Raw genomic sequence first — 13,957 nt, 5'->3', positions numbered from 1 at the left:
AATAATGTAACAAAAAAAAAATCCATATTTTTTTACCACTGACAATTGTATGCTGATTCAAATGCAGTAAATCATGAGGCATTGTCAGATATTTGGAGAAACCTGGTCCCATACAGAACAAAACTGCTGATTATTCTGGATTACAGGGTACATATAATTTTAAAAACTATTTTATCAGCCAACATATTTACACATCCATCAGTAATTAAATAAATAAATAAATAAATATCTCAACAAATATATTTTATTCATTAAAGTATATTACGACACATACAACTTTATATACAAGTGCATTATGTATGTTAAAAAATGTACATGAAACCCAAAACAATCAATTTTCTTGACATTCATCCTCTTGCCTGTGCTCTTGGAGCGGAGCATACATTCTCAGGCAATACCTGTATCAAATACCCGTCAATGAGGTATATTCACAAATTTGAATTTGGAAGAGTTTACATCGACTAGCTAAAATTCAGTTTTCTAGGTCAAAGCGAGTCACAGATGACAGATCTGGTGTCCAGGACATGTTTTGGCTTTACCACAATTAGTACTTATAAAATCTGAAAGAGGTTACAAAAAAATATACTAACTGTAAAAGAGGTAAATATATAGTGGTTGATCCACCCTAGACAGCAACGTAGTGTCGGCCCATATCCGGTACACATGCATCCGGGCCGGATCTGGGCCGACACTATGTTGCTGTCTGGGACCAATGTGAAGAATACAGTACCTTAGCAATTTAGCATTAAACAAACACTGCACTATTTACTCCCATTGGCAGCCGACCTTCACATATGCGCACACGTCTAGCATGTCAAGTGGTGCAACTGGAAAACGAGTTGTGTGTCCCAATTCAGAGGCTGCGTCCTTGTGTCCCTGGGCCGCAAAGGAATGTAATCTTTATTATATACATGAATGGACCAAGGTTAGCATATTTACAACGACGGGATATTACAACGGCAGCTGTCACAGAAGTTAGGCGACAAGAACAACCCTCTGGAGGCTGGACCGTCCCATAGAAAACGCTCGGCCCAATCTTCACGGCCTTGGAAGGATGCAGCCTTGGAATTGAGAATATTACCAATATTGTTCTTATTGCTGTGACTTATAATGGGTAATGGGTATCGATTATGAGAGGATCGTCACAATATAGCTTTCCTAAGTAGTCATAGCATTAGGTTATATACTGTAGTTCAAATCTGTTCAAGTAGAGCTGTGTCGCGTGTGGGACATTTTTTGTTTGTGATCCGATTTGACCCTAATGAAAATCTCTTAATGTCTAGTGGAGCGTCAAATAATGAGTGGGGGAACAGATGAACTTAATGCTAAGTTTGGTTTAATAGAGGAGAGTTGGGTCAAAAAAGTAAATGAACTCAAGTACTTCTAGCTACACAAGCTCGGTGTCATGTGTCATTGTGTTGGGTCACTGTGATTTTGCCAAGTAAGACATGGTCCTGGATCAACATTCCTGTCCCAAAATGTAGTCCTTACCCAATCCCTACCCCTAAACCTAACCCTACCCATAACTTTTCCCTAAAATCAGAGGGTAATGAAAGGTGAATAGCACTGATGTGTAAGTACTTCACCCTGGTTCTAAGCCTAAACTTGACATAAACTGTAAACTTGTCCCTCAAATCTTATTGGTTGATTGGAAAGTTGATCCAGGATCAACAAAGATGTTGATCCAGGAACATGTGGCACTTGGTGAAATCACGTTCACCCATTGGGTCGTGTGTTAATCTACGGTCTTGACACATTGAGAACACAAGTATACACTATAGCAGACAGTAGATTCAAGTCTTCAGGTTTTCTCTTTTAGATCAACTACTGTCATGGCAAAGCAACACTTTGAAGACAATCTTGCTCAGAGAGTTAGATTTTATATGTTTGAAGCGACCTGAATAACATTGTACAACATAACACATAATGTTAATAACATTGTACAACATAATACATGTGGCTTAATGGCACAAGCATTGAAGGTAACTCTATTGCTCTCAAGTATTGAGGTGTTTGCTTCAGTATTTGCACACTTTTACATAAAGTATTTTTCTCACACATTTCTTGGCTAGGTTCGTTGAATGACTGAATGGTCTGGACTTTTACTTTTTAAAAACAAGAGTCTTGAGATTCGTCCAAAGTGTTTGAGGCAAAACAAAGCCAAATCAATCACGCTAACGAGTCAGATTGGAAATGAAAAATGGTTTCATATCAAATGTAACACGATATCCTGAATAGCTAAACAGGAATACAGCAGTGAAAGCTAAAGGAGGTCACCAGATAGAAGAAGGCCATGATATATGTGATAAGAAAATGCCCCTGTCCTTGGAATAACAAAAGACAAAGTAACAAATCATCAAAAACAGTTTTTAAAAGTTGTACATACTGTAGGGCCATAATACGTTTTATTGAAGATAAAAAGAAACTAAATGTTAGCTGGATTGATTAAAAATATCACAATCATTGGAAAAATCCAAGTTTTCCAAAGTAATGTTGCATTTTGTGCCAAGTACAGGTTTAGATCCATCTTTCTTGATGAAATATTCCTCTAGTAGTTTAATGCTCGATCACGGCCAACTGTTGCCAAACTTACAAATAAGCATGATACAACATTTAAGGGGACAATTTCAGACATCAAAAAAATTAATATTTAATATTAATGCTCTTTACTGTGATTAAGGATACAAAACAATAATAAAAAATAAAAGATATTTGAAATGATTTAAACTCATATGGGTCGCATATTGTAAAGACATTATTGCTGTGAGTATAAAGTGACCACAAATGAAAGATGACAATTGTACACATTCCTCAAAATTCATATTTGTTCTCATTACTTTGAAATCATTCATTTTAGATGTTCACATGCTTTTTTTGTCATTGTGAACGATAAAGTGCCACATACATTTACACAGACATGGTAACAAAATACCAATGGGCGTACACTCATTGATACGGACAACATAACCTTTTTTTTCTTCTTTTTTTTTAAAGTAAAGCAGTCAGTACCACTGTACATCAGTACCACAATAGCATAAATTACAAAACGTTTTCACATTCACAATAAGTTTGTTGCATACACTTGATTAAGTGTATCGTGGGTCGCTTAGACAGTGTTACACAACCATGAAGTATCATCTGTATTCCTCAAAATAATTTTTTCCCCACCAGAATCAGCGATTAGCTCAACCAAAACATATTAGCTTCATAAAACATACCACATGTATACCACTGAGCTGTCTCTCTGTAAGTATCTATTTTACAACAGGTTTGAAAATATGCGTATGGTTCGTCACATATACTTCCTGAACATGAACTGCTTATTTGACACCTACTTTATAGAGGCATTTGCCGTTCACTTCAGGACAACATCGGCAAACATTCCCAGCGTTAAATATACCACTGTTGGGTTTGTGAGAAATTTCCCTTTGATACTGGACCACACAGATGCTGAATATAGCAACTTCATTCCAGTCAATTAATTACAGAACATTACTCACATTTGATCCTAAATGTTAATTACTATCAAACAAGCATTTATGAGTAAGCCTAACCACTAGACTACATGGAATTCCAGAGTAACTCAAGTAAGAACTTGACACTATTGTTCTTAGCGTTTTTAATAATAGAAGCTCAATGATAACGCATGGAATTTTGGATCTAGCTGCCCCAAAAAAGCAGATACTGGCACCACAGTAAGAAGGCTTGGAAACCAAGGGAGAATAAAAACCCTTTGCGCATGGTCGTTCCCTTTCAGCCAAACTCTCCTTGCTTCGCCATTCTCGGGTCATGGCTGCTGGAAAATAACAATACTTCTAACATTGCCTCCCCACGGCAAGAACTGCTTCTTGACAAGCAGTGAGAATAATAAGGCTGCCCATCAAGCCATGTGGAGCGAGTGTGTCCGTCATGAGGACGTCTCCCCACTGGTTTCCGTGATGTTCAAGTCAGCGTCTGTAGGAATACCTGAGTCGATAGGTGAGGAAACGGTCAAGTCCGCCATGAGCGGGTGGCCAGATTCTGTAACAGAGTCCGTGCTTGTGGCACGAGGTGCCGTTGAATCCACAGTGGCATGAAGAGTAGTGCCATTACCTAAAGACTCCAGTGGAGCTGGTGAAGGGGGACCAGATCCTATGGAGTTCATCGCAGGCGGAGCAACTAAGTGTAACAAGAGAGTGCCGGAATCTATGGGTGAAGAAGCTGGGATGCCATTGACTTGACCAGATGGGTCTAGCACTGGTGATAATGAGAGTTGTGTTGGGGAAGGGGCTAGAATATCAGAGACTAGATTAACAGGAGAGTCTATTGAGGAAGAGGGAGGAATGTCATTTAAAGACTGATTGGGTGATTGTCCAGTGGATGGATCAGACAGGTTAATTGCGCAGAGAGGAATGGCGTTGTCTAATGGGGAGGACGCTGTCAGGTGGACGCTAGAGTCGGTGACAAGCGGTGGCGAAGAAGAAGGACCTGACGAGTCCACTTCAACTTGGATGTTGCAAGCATTAGCCCCTGGTAAGGGAGACTCCGAAGCAAGAGGAATAGCTTTATCTACAAATGAAGGAGTTTGGATTTTGGTCGATAAGGGAGAGGCATGATTGTTATTAAACAAAGAGGAGTCCGCAGTGGAAGAAGACTGAAGGGTTAGGACAACATCAGGAGGGGACTCTGATTTAGACAAGTGAATAGTAATTGGTGTAGAGGTGTTAGGGATAGAGGCGAGGAGAGGATCCTCGGCAGACGACTCCGGAGTGGTTGCAGATTTGGGATACTCCTCATTTGTTTGCTTGAGCTCTTGGGCAGAAGTCAAGGTCTTCATGCTGAATATCTCTACCTGACCCGTGACTTGCTGAACAGGGGCATCAATGAGCATGGCAAGATCGATGGCGGACGAGGCGGTGGAGTCCATAGTGGAGATCGCAGTGGCGACTGCTTCGTGGAGAGGCGTGTCGCCGACCCTTGCGTACTCGCGGCTGTCTGACTTGGTCAGTAGAAGGCGTTGCTCGCCTGGCTTGCGAGGAGGCAGTAACGGTTGGCGTGTGTAACTTTCAGCATCCGCTAATGTTTCTGGTAGGGGTTGGTTGCGAGTCTCTGGCAGCAGCAAGATGCAAATGATGCAGATAAGAGTGCAGCAGGCGAAAATGATATGATGCAGAAAATAGCCTTTCTGGTTGTGCAGCTCCATGATGGGGGCAGTCAGCATGCCGAAACCAGCGCTGGCCAGGACCAGGCCGAGCCCACCGCCCCTACACAGCACACAAAAGCACAAGGTTAGGGGGATACACACCTTATTTTACCCTAAGATTGGGTGCGCTCGTTTGTAAATTGAATGTGTCTGGCTTCCGGTGTCATCTCGTAAATGCTTGTCATGCTGATTCATATTGCAAACTGGTATTTCTTGGCATATTATTATTTAACTCTTTCCCTGCCAGCATTTTTAAAACAAGTTGCCAGTCCCCACCAGCATTTTTGATAATTTTCACAAAACTTTCATGGCCCTCGGAATATTTAGTTGAGCATGCGATATATATATTAAAAGAAAGAACAGGGGGAACAAATATTGTAGTGATTGCGCTGTGTCTTCATTCATTCAACACTTGAATGTGGATAAAAAAGCAACATTTTGAACAAAAAGCTGAGAAAATCGCGTTTTTGGCAAATGCTAAGTCTGGATCAGATTCAGAATGATGATCAAAACATCTACACCCCCAAAGCTTCACAGTCGTTTCCTTTTCATGGGTTCGACATTTCCTTCGGTAACGTTAGGGAGTTTTGATTTATATGCTGTTGAATGTCTAAAGATTGCGCTATAATGTACATGTGCGTCAGCAATGCTTCTATCGCTTGTTTCCGCTTCTTCTTCGCCGGTTTTGATCTGGAGGTATTGTATTCTTTCAGATGATGCGTAATAGCGCCCCCTACCGTATAACAGTGGAAAAACAGGGGTAGGAGTACATAAGTTTTACTTTTTGTACATGTAAATAGAGTTGTTTTTTTTAAGTACTGGAAAGTATGGAGTTTTATTTTGTTGTTCATCTGTTTTTTTACCATTATTTGTTTTTCTTTCTATGATTTAAAAAAAAAATTGTATTTACATGTTCAAAATAAAGATATCAATCAATCAAAAACAGATTGGCGGAACATTCCGTGAATGGCAGGGAAAGAGTTAATGTTTTGTTGTAATTATAAACACTGGTTTGTTGCACAAATAGTTCCACCGTTTACTGCACTGTTATTCTTGTAGTTATTTCCCTATAGCGGCTAATGAATCGGAAATATCGCACATTCACAGAAAACTGCTTACTTCCTTGCAAAATAAGGTGGATAAAGCAGTGTAAAATGGAGTATCACCATGTATAAAATGGAGTACCACCACATACTATAGACAATAACTAATATAGATAATGGCCTGCTTTAATAAATTAAATTAAATGATGCACGATTGCATTAAAATCAAACCGATATTTATCAAAACACTGGACCCTAAACATCAAAGGGTTTTTATGCATTATCAGATTTTACCACCAAAGTGTTATCTAACGTAACTGGAATTAAATACCCATAAAAATCAATGGGGGAAATACAAATTATTACTAACCAGGAAGGTCTAAACAAGAAAGACCTCTAGCCTTTATGATTTCCCCCCATAATCTTGCAAGTGGCCCATGTGCCTGGCTTACCTAATAACAGTAGGCGTGATTTCAGCACAAAAAAAGATGCTTAGGTTGCTGACAGCGTGGGAGGAGAACATGCCAATCATGGAGAAAGCCACGGAAAAGTTGTACTTCAGCGTATCTGAGCTCTCTGTGGGGATCCAGGGAGAAGAACACAAGATGAGGAGTCATTTATTGGTTTTTCCTCAAAAAACAAACATCACATATGCAACTTAATATAAAAATGATGTAAAACTCATGAAAAAAAAAAAGTGTGTTTTCAACAAATATGCAGTTAAGGATATCTAGGATACGTGGATAACCTTTTGTCCACTTCTTGGCATAGAGCACCATCATCTGTTTTGACGTTTGAAGGCTTTCTTGCAAATACTTTCCAGTTTAAACCTGGATGTTATTGCTTGTATTGGGTAATTATCTTGTTGCAATGTCAAATGAAGGTTCAGCTTTAGTTATTTTTCAGCCTCAAATTCTCCTAAAGTGCTTTCTGCCCTAATGTGGTATATATATATATATATATATATATAAACATACAAAAAGTGTTTTCTGGAGAACTTTAATAATGCCTCTACATTACTTTGGCTGATTTACTCAAGCTTTTTGACAGCGGCGGAGACAAAACATACCTGGAAATATTTTTCAGACTGTGGTAAATAGACTGTTTACATGCACACCAAAATAACATGTTTTTAAAAGCCGTTTAAAGATGATGTGGGATTTTTTTGAGGTTGTGTATAATTGTCCTGACATAACTCTGTACACAAAATACCTCTGAAAAATAAAAAATAAAAGGACTTTTCCAGTTATTTAGCATTATTGTTTAAATTAGAAGATATTGAAAGAAAATGTACAATTCTAATTTAAAAAAAAAGACAATTATTTTATTATAATCTTGACCCGCATATTAAACTGGCATAGGTGATATCATGACAAATCATGTGAAATAAAGCAATAAAGAGAAACTGTGTAAATAGCATTGTGTTTATACTTTACCTATATTCAGCTGAACACTGTACTTCCCAAACACTTCATTCGTCATGGACGGAGCACATCAGGGGATAAACAACAACAACAACAAAAGTCAACCCAAGTGGTTTGCAGCTCATGGCTAATGAAATACATTAAGATATGCAGTTGTGCTTGTAAAATGTAGTGCGCTTCAAATTCCCCCAAAAGAATCTGTAGTGTTTAAAAGCTTTTGTTTTGAGCTTCTGGTATATTCACAATGTTTACATGCACAGCAGAAAGCCAGTAATAGACGTGTGTGTTAATGATGCACTCTTAACCTGCTTATCCTGTACATGCGGTTCCACCACAAAGCGGCTAAAGCTCTGTTACTTTAGTTGTTGGTGTTTTCAACACACATGCACGATCTGTAATGAGGCTTATACAAGGCCTATCATCGATAGATGCACTTTTATAATGGACAGATGCACTTTTATGATGGACAGATGCACTTTTATGATGGACAGATGCACTTTTATGATGGATGGATGCACTTTTATGATGGATGGATGCACTTTTATGATGGACAGATGCACTTTTATGATGGATGGATGCACTTTTATGATGGATAGATGCACTTTTATGATGGACAGATGCACTTTTATGATGGATGGATGCACTTTTATGATGAATAGATGCACTTTTATGATGGATAGATACACTTTTATGATGGACAGATGCACTTTTATGATGGATAGATGCACTTTTATGATGGACAGATGCACTTTTATGATGGATGGATGCACTTTTATGATGAATAGATGCACTTTTATGATGGATAGATACACTTTTATGATGGACAGATGCACTTTTATGATGGATAGATGCACTTTTATGATGGATAGATACACTTTTATGATGGATAGATACACTTTTATGATGGACAGATGCACTTTTATGATGGATAGATGCACTTTTATGATGGATAGATGCACTTTTATCATGGATAGATGCACTTTTATGATGGATAGATACACTTTTATGATGGACAGATGCACTTTTATGATGAATAGATGCACTTTTATGATGGATAGATACACTTTTATGATGGACAGATGCACTTTTATGATGGATAGATGCACTTTTATGATGGATAGATACACTTTTATGATGGATAGATACACTTTTATGATGGACAGATGCACTTTTATGATGGATAGATGCACTTTTATGATGGATAGATGCACTTTTATCATGGTTAGATGCACTTTTATGATGGATAGATACACTTTTATGATGGACAGATGCACTTTTATGATGGATAGATGCACTTTTATGATGGATAGATGCACTTTTATCATGGATAGATGCACTTTTATGATGGACAGATGCACTTTTATGATGGACAGATGCACTTTTATGATGAATGGATGCACTTTTATGATGGATGGATGCACTTTTATGATGGACAGATGCACTTTTATGATGGATAGATGGACTTTTATGATGGATGGATGCACTTTTATGATGGACAGATGCACTTTTATGATGGATAGATGCACTTTTATGATGGATAGATGCACTTTTATGATGGATGGATGCACTTTTATGATGGACAGATGCACTTTTATGATGGACAGATGCACTTTTATGATGGATAGATGCACTTTTATGATGGACAGATGCACTTTTATGATGAATAGATGCACTTTTATGATGGATGGATGCACTTTTATGATGGACAGATGCACTTTTATGATGGATAGATGCACTTTTATGATGGATAGATGCACTTTTATGATGGGCAGATGCACTTTTATGATGATAGATGCACTTTTATGATGGATAGATGCACTTTTATGATGACTAGATGCACTTTCATCATGGATAGATGCACTTTCATCATGGATAGATGCACTTTTATGATGACTAGATGCACTTTCATCATGGATAGATGCACTTTTATGATGGATAGATGCACTTTTATGATGGATAGATGCACTTTTATGATGGACAGATGCACTTTTATGATGGATAGATGCACTTTTATGATGGATAGATGCACTTTTATGACTTCAAAAGAGAAACAGTCATTCACTCTCATTATAAAGCTTGGAAGAGCCATGACATTTTTTAATATAATTCAGATTGTATTCGTCTGAAAGAAGAAAGCCATACACACCTAGGATGACTTCAGGGTGAGTAAATCATGCGGTAATTTTTATTTTTGGGTGAACTATCCCTTTAATCTCTTCAATGGCTAAGAAAAATGGCATTTGGTTTGTGTTTACATGAAGGCTCAGAGCGTTGCTTTCTGCATGTGCACGTAAATGTAGTCACTGATGGTGTTTCTGTATGATTGATTGCAGTGTGTGTGTGTGTGTGTGTGTGTGTGTGTTCACTCACGGTTTAGCAGGCCCAGCTGAAGGAGAGATGCCAGGGCTGTGATGATCATGAACATGAGGAGTCCCCCACGCCGGCCCATCACGCCCACCGCAGGGCACAGGGACACGCATGAAACCACCGCGATGCCCGCCATGGTGTAGTAGTGGACGTAGAAGTTATGAAACATGCTTTTCTGGATAGGGGGGTCCTGCTCCATCATGCTGCGTGCAAAGCAGTGGTGTATGCCATAACCCGTCAGTCTGAGAGGGAGAGACACACAGGGTTAAAGGGTTGGTTCACCAAAAAATGAAAATCTGTCATCAATTACTCATACATCATCGTTCCAAACCTGTAAGACTTCCATTCATCTGCGAAACACAAATGAATATACTTTTAATGAAATTTGAGAGGCTTCTGTCCCTTCCAGGTAACTTTGAAGATCCAAAAAGGCTTAATAATCAAGTTATTTAATTTCATCCAAGTCTTGTGAAGAACATACATGATGAACAGATTTAATTTAGGCTTTTATTTACATACAAACAATATTCGACACGCATACATAGAGCATGTCACATACAGTAAACACGGAAGCTCAAAAGTGCGCGATGTGCCAAATGTGTACAGTATAATTGTTTATAACCTAAATTAAATGTGAATCATATAAAGTGATCGTATCTCTTCAGAAGACTTGAATTAAACCACTTGATTCATATGCATTTATTTTACAGCAGCTTTATGACCTTTTGGGATCTTCTAAGGTTTTGGTTCCCTGGACCTTCAATGGAGGAACAGAAATTTCTCATTTTCATCAAAGAGATCTTGATTTGTGTTCTGAAGATGAACGGGTTTGGAACAACACGAGGAGGAGAAAATGACAGAATTTTTATTTTGGGTGAACTAGCACTTTAATAGCAGCAGAATGTTTTTAATAATTAATAATCATCATATTTCACACTAGACTAGATGTGCAAATAGACACAAATAAAAAAATGTATTTAATTTTTGCGTAATAAAAATTAATTTACGAGTTGACGCAGAGCACGACTATATTCTTCCACAGGTTCCTTGTGCCAACCATCTTCACAATGCAGGTCTTCTTGGATTGCTTCGGCAGGGCTCGGTTCAGCTCTGAAACCAATGAAGAAAAGAAAACATTTGTTCAAAATATTCGAATGCTCAAATCACATATACATTTTAAATTCACGGTTGGTATTCCTGCCACTGGATGACTGAACAAATGGGATTATATTGCTGTTCTATTTTGATAAGGAATCTGTTTTCTTCACACGGAGACTTCACATTCTGGAGGAGAAAGACTTCAGCGTTGCATAATACATCATATCATGAAAGATGATCATAAATGCATCAATCAAACACACTTAGGCTGTTTGTGTGTGTGTGTGTGTGTGTGTGTGTGCACAAAGACATCATGCATTATTGCACTGCACAGCACTATATATAAAGTTGGATATATTTTACAGTATATCCAACTTTATCCACAGCAATATACAATATAGAAAATCTCAACTCCCTGATTTATTTCATTGCAAAATGTAAAATATTAACGCCGTCTTTAAATCTGGATATACAAGTACAGTATGTCCAATTTTATCCGCATACATCCAGTATACTTACGCAAGGTTATATTTAATATATAGCATAACTCTTTATTGCTTATACCGTCGCAAAATGTAAACTATATCACCCAGCTCAAATCTGCTAAATGCAACTATAAGAAATGAAGATGTTAAGATATTATCCACATGAGTATGATTTTCTATAAAGCCGCTTTGAAACAATGTGTATTGTGAAAAGTGCGATACAAATAAATTTGACTGGACTTGAGAAATCATATGCAGTACAACAGTGACATTTCTCTGAATAACTCCACTCAAATACAGTATATCACAGGACACCTGAGTGCTCTAATGTCTTAAAGTAGACATGACACAGAAGTGATATGACCATGAACATGCATTAAGGCAATAAGTAGGATATGCTGTGATGTAATGCTGTGTCACAGATAGTCACCATGGCTTCTGGAGTGTTTACACTGTCAGTAGCCACAGCACAAACACAACTTGCAATGTTGACTTTATATTGTGCAAGCAACTTTCCCCTGCGCAGACGCCGGTCTGACGGAAACTGAGGTCTGGTAAAATGCAGAAACCGGATAAGTCCGGTTAGCCAAACCGGTTTTATGTTCCACAGAAGAAAGCCAAACCGGTTTTGAACAAGGTGAATAAATAATGGTGAATTATTTCTTTAGGACATTTAAATGCATTCTGAAATGGTTACCGGCCAGCGTGGTCCAACCTAGTTATCATTAAAATCCACTATCGGTCAATTAATTGGTTACCGGCCAGCGTGGTCCAACCTAGTTACCGCTATCGGTAAAATCCACTATCGGTCAATTAATCGGTTACCGGCCAGCGTGGTCCAACCTAGTTACCGTAATCGGTAAAATCCACTACCGGTCAATTAATCGGTTACCGGCCAGTGTGGTCCAACCTAGTTACCGTTATCGGTAAAATCCATTATCGGTCAATTAATCGGTTATCGGCCAGCATGGTCCAACCTAGTTACCGCTATCGGTAAAATCCACTATCGGTCAATTAATCGGTTACTGGCCAGCGTGGTCCAACCTAGTTACCGTTATCGGTAAAATCCACTATCGGTCAATTAATCGGTTACCGGCCAGTGTGGTCCAACCTAGTTACCGCTATCGGTAAAATCCACTATCGGTCAATTAATCGGTTACCGGCCAGCGTGGTCCAACCTAGTTACCGTTATCGGTAAAATCCACTATCGGTCAATTAATCGGTTACTGGCCAGCGTGGTCCAACCTAGTTACCGTAATCGGTAAAATCCACTACCGGTCAATTAATCGGTTACCGGCCAGTGTGGTCCAACCTAGTTACCGCTATCGGTGAAATCCACTATCGGTCAATTAATCGGTTACTGGCCAGCGTGGTCCAACCTAGTTACCGTTATCGGTAAAATCCACTACCGGTCAATTAATCGGTTACCGGCCAGTGTGGTCCAACCTAGTTATCGCTATCGGTAAAATCCACTATCGGTCAATTAATCGGTTACCGGCCAGTGTGGTCCAACCTAGTTACCGTTATCGGTAAAATCCACTATCGGTCAATTAATCGGTTACCGGACAGCGTGGTCCAACCTAGTTACCGCTATCGGTAAAATCCACTATCGGTCAATTAATCGGTTACCGGACAGCGTGGTCCAACCTAGTTACCGCTATCGGTAAAATCCACTATCGGTCAATTAATCGGTTACCGGACAGCGTGGTCCAACCTAGTTACCGCTATCGGTAAAATCCACTATCGGTCAATTAATCGGTTACCGGACAGCGTGGTCCAACCTAGTTATCGCTATCGGTAAAATCCACTATCGGTCAATTAATCGGTTACCGGCCAGCGTGGTCCTACCTAGTTATCACTAAAATCCACTATCCGTCGATTAATCGGTTATCGGCCAGCGTGGTCCAACCTAGTTACCGTTATCGGTAAAATCCACTATCGGTCAATTAATCGGTTACCGGCCAGCGTGGTCCTACCTAGTTATCACTAAAATCCACTATCCGTCGATTAATCGGTTACCGGACAGCGTGGTCCAACCTAGTTACCGCTATCGGTAAAATCCACTATTGGTCAATTAATCGGTTACCGGACAGCGTGGTCCAACCTAGTTATCGCTATCGGTAAAATCCACTATCGGTCAATTAATCGGTTACCGGCCAGTGTGGTCCAACCTAGTTATCGCTATCGGTAAAATCCACTATCGGTCAATTAATTGGTTACCGGCCAGTGTGGTCCAACCTAGTTACCGTTATCGGTAAAATCCACTATCGGTCAATTAATCGGTTACCGGACAGCGTGGTCCAACCTAGTTACCGCTATCGGTAAAATCCACTATCGGTCAATTAATCGGTTACCGGA

The 13,957-nt window shown here is 39.2% G+C and overlaps 1 protein-coding gene across 2 annotated transcripts in view; it reads right to left on the bottom strand.

Annotated features, from left to right (window-relative positions):
* Positions 1–3,808: 3,808 nt before the first annotated feature.
* The window catches only part of slc22a23 (solute carrier family 22 member 23), a 63,786-nt gene continuing 53,637 nt past the window's right edge, over positions 3,809–13,957 (bottom strand). For both annotated transcript variants that reach the window (XM_056266416.1, XM_056266424.1), the window contains 5 exons: positions 11,024–11,126; positions 10,020–10,258; positions 7,662–7,694; positions 6,678–6,801; positions 3,809–5,243 (listed from right to left, as the gene is read on the bottom strand). In XM_056266416.1, the coding sequence (XP_056122391.1) occupies positions 3,908–5,243; positions 6,678–6,801; positions 7,662–7,694; positions 10,020–10,258; positions 11,024–11,126 (1,835 nt within the window). In that variant the 3' untranslated portion in view covers positions 3,809–3,907. The remainder of the gene's footprint in view (positions 5,244–6,677; positions 6,802–7,661; positions 7,695–10,019; positions 10,259–11,023; positions 11,127–13,957) is intronic.

The sequence above is a fragment of the Rhinichthys klamathensis genome, unplaced genomic scaffold, assembly GCF_029890125.1.
Source record: "Rhinichthys klamathensis goyatoka isolate OS25496 unplaced genomic scaffold, OSU_Roscu_1.1 h1tg000011l_1, whole genome shotgun sequence".
Classification (NCBI taxonomy): Eukaryota; Metazoa; Chordata; class Actinopteri; order Cypriniformes; family Leuciscidae; genus Rhinichthys; species Rhinichthys klamathensis.
The sequence above is the reverse complement of the archived record's forward strand: the minus strand, read 5'-3'. Positions and strand labels throughout refer to the sequence as shown.